The following is a 2496-nucleotide window of genomic DNA, read 5'->3' on the forward strand; positions in this document are numbered from 1 at the left end:
ACTCCCTCCGGTTCAAAATAATTGCCCAAAAAAAAATGTATCTAGACATGTTCTTTAGTCTGTAGATACAACTAGTGTTGGAAAATTATTTTGAACCGGAGGGAGTATGTAAAATGCTGTTATGGCAAGTATTTCAGAATACATCCTTTATAGTATTGCAAGTGTTGACCATCAATGTCTCTGCTGTGGGCACAAGGTGCAAGAACCGTGCAGCATTGAAGAAGGCGATATCCGTGGGGTATGCTTTCGTATCCTCTTTGAGTTCTTAAGAATGTTAAGATTCCTTCCACCATGTTCGTGCAGGCCTGTCTTTGCATATCCTTCTTTTGTTTATTCGATCGCGCTAACTAACACACGCACATATCTAACTGAAACAAAACAACCATGAGTACACAGTTGTGTTGATCTTATTCCATTCTATTCTATTCTGGGGTAAACTCTTGCTATTCCGGTTCAGAGATCATAGACTTTGTTTGCTTGTCCTCGATGAATCATGGACCAATGATTAGTAAACTGTCTGCAATCATTGTGCATTCTTCAGACAGGCCACATAACTGTGATCTTGGACAAGTCACTGTCTTGCCTACCAACTAGCAGTTGATATTCTCTTAACTTGTCGTCTTCAGCTCTTCACATCTCCAGAACATACCTTTGGTTGTTGCTAAGCGTTAACTTATCACCACACACTTCGTCCCACACATTGACCACCATTTGTTTAATCATTGCCACATTATATTAATTCTGCAGATGTTTTCTCAAAAAAATTCTGCAGATGTTGTCTCTTACGACTTTCAGAATTCTGAACAGTATAAAAGCACCTGAACAGTTGTGCATTTGTCTTCATCCCTTAGTAGCAAGTGCCTCGAACCACACTCACCAGATCATCCCTTGCCTCCAACACTCCCAAGTCCTGAATTCACATCTCAATGGAGGCTGGAGGCCTGATTTCCGAGGCTGCCTGGACCATGTTTGACTTACCGCCGCAGGGCGAGGAGTCGGATATCATGGCACAGTTGCTAGGCACCTTCCCCTCCCACGCCGAGGAAGGCCACCAGAATCTTCCTTGGTACCAGCCTTCCCAGCAATCCTACTATGAGTGTAATCCTAACCCAAGTGCATGTAGTGACAGCAACACTAGTAGCCTTGGTGTCCCATCAGAGTGTATGAGCTACTATTTGGGTGACTCCGGTGAGACCCTGGGCATCAGCTCCTGCATTGCATCAGATGGCCTCAACTTGGTCCAGGAGCAAGGTGCAACTGAGTATCTGAATATGATCCCAGACATTTCCCATGATTTATATGGGAATGGTGAGTCCAGCTGCGAGGATCTCGATTCAGTCGGTGGTACTAACAAGAGAAAGCACTCGACTAAAGAAGAAATCAACGGCCAAGCAAAGGTAAGTCCTGAGGATGACTGATCATTGTATTCACCAGCTATGTTTCAGAAAGTTGTTTACAGGGTACTGACTGTAACTGATTGATTACAGGGTCGGAAGCAGTGCGCAAGAAAGGCTGAACCGAAGCGAGCAAAGAAGGCCAAGCAAACCGAAGCGAGCTGCTGCACCTCTGACAATGACTCGAATGTTTCTCAAGAGTCAGCAGAAGCTGGCGATGTTAGTCCGAAAGGCAAGGCCCGGGCTGGCCGTGGAGCCGCAACTGATCCCCAGAGCCTCTATGCAAGGGTACATACCCACGACAAATTATAATCTCTTTTGCAGCCGAGGAAGTAATATTTTTTCCATAACTGAATGTGAAACATACTAATGTTGTTCTTTGTTTGAGCAGAAGAGGAGGGAGAGGATCAATGAGAGGCTGAAGACACTGCAGACCCTAGTGCCCAACGGAACTAAAGTAGATATGAGCACCATGCTTGAGGAGGCAGTTCAGTATGTGAAGTTTCTGCAGCTTCAGATCAAGGTGAGGATTTGCTTCATTCAGCACTTCAGATCATTAAGATTGTTCCACGATGGCATTTCGATTGACCAATTTGTTCTCTCAATTTTCAGGTCCTGAGCTCCGATGAAATGTGGATGTACGCACCGATTGCGTACAACGGGATGAACATTGGACTTGATCTGAACATGTAGAGATGATTTTGGCAGTCTCGAGCGCATTTCGTATTTGAGATTGAGGAGTTCGCCACTAACCATGCAACGAAGTGATTTTGGAAGCTGCCCATCATAGGTGCAAGAGTAGCATACCGGAGCCTGTGAAGATTCCTTTTTAGAGGATTAGTAAATAGTAAAGCTAAGATATTATAATACATCTTTTTTTCTTGATATTAGCATGAAATGCTAGATGTCAACAAGTTGTAAATTCATATATGTTCTCTTTAGAACAAATATAATTTACTTCTTTTCCTCTCAATATATGTTCAATGATCTAGTCGCAGAGAAGCCCGTCATACACTGAAAATATACAGTAAAATAGTCTATACATTACTAACAATCCCGAGGTGGTAGGAGAATCTGCCTTGGCCGGCATCCCAAGACCCAC

General features: G+C 43.7%; 1 protein-coding gene across 1 annotated transcript; it reads left to right on the forward strand.

Moving 5' to 3' along the window:
• The first annotated feature begins 863 nt into the window (after window positions 1-863).
• On the forward strand, window positions 864-2284 carry LOC127304553 (uncharacterized). Its single transcript, XM_051335204.2, has 4 exons — window positions 864-1397; window positions 1488-1682; window positions 1786-1917; window positions 2007-2284. Exons 1-4 carry the CDS (start codon window positions 927-929, stop codon window positions 2085-2087), a joined length of 879 nt encoding a protein of 292 aa, XP_051191164.1. The 5' UTR covers window positions 864-926; the 3' UTR covers window positions 2088-2284.
• Window positions 2285-2496: the final 212 nt, after the last annotated feature.

This window comes from Lolium perenne, chromosome 5 (assembly GCF_019359855.2).
Source record: "Lolium perenne isolate Kyuss_39 chromosome 5, Kyuss_2.0, whole genome shotgun sequence".
NCBI classification, from domain to species: Eukaryota; Viridiplantae; Streptophyta; class Magnoliopsida; order Poales; family Poaceae; genus Lolium; species Lolium perenne.

Coding starts and splice junctions, on each gene's coding strand:
- LOC127304553 (XM_051335204.2), top strand. CDS start 927: ATGGAGGCTGGAGGCCTGATTTCCGAGGCTGCCTGGACCATGTTTGAC. Junction 1,398..1,487: donor AAATCAACGGCCAAGCAAAG/GTAAGTCCTGAG, acceptor GATTGATTACAG/GGTCGGAAGCAGTGCGCAAG. Junction 1,918..2,006: donor TTCTGCAGCTTCAGATCAAG/GTGAGGATTTGC, acceptor CTCAATTTTCAG/GTCCTGAGCTCCGATGAAAT.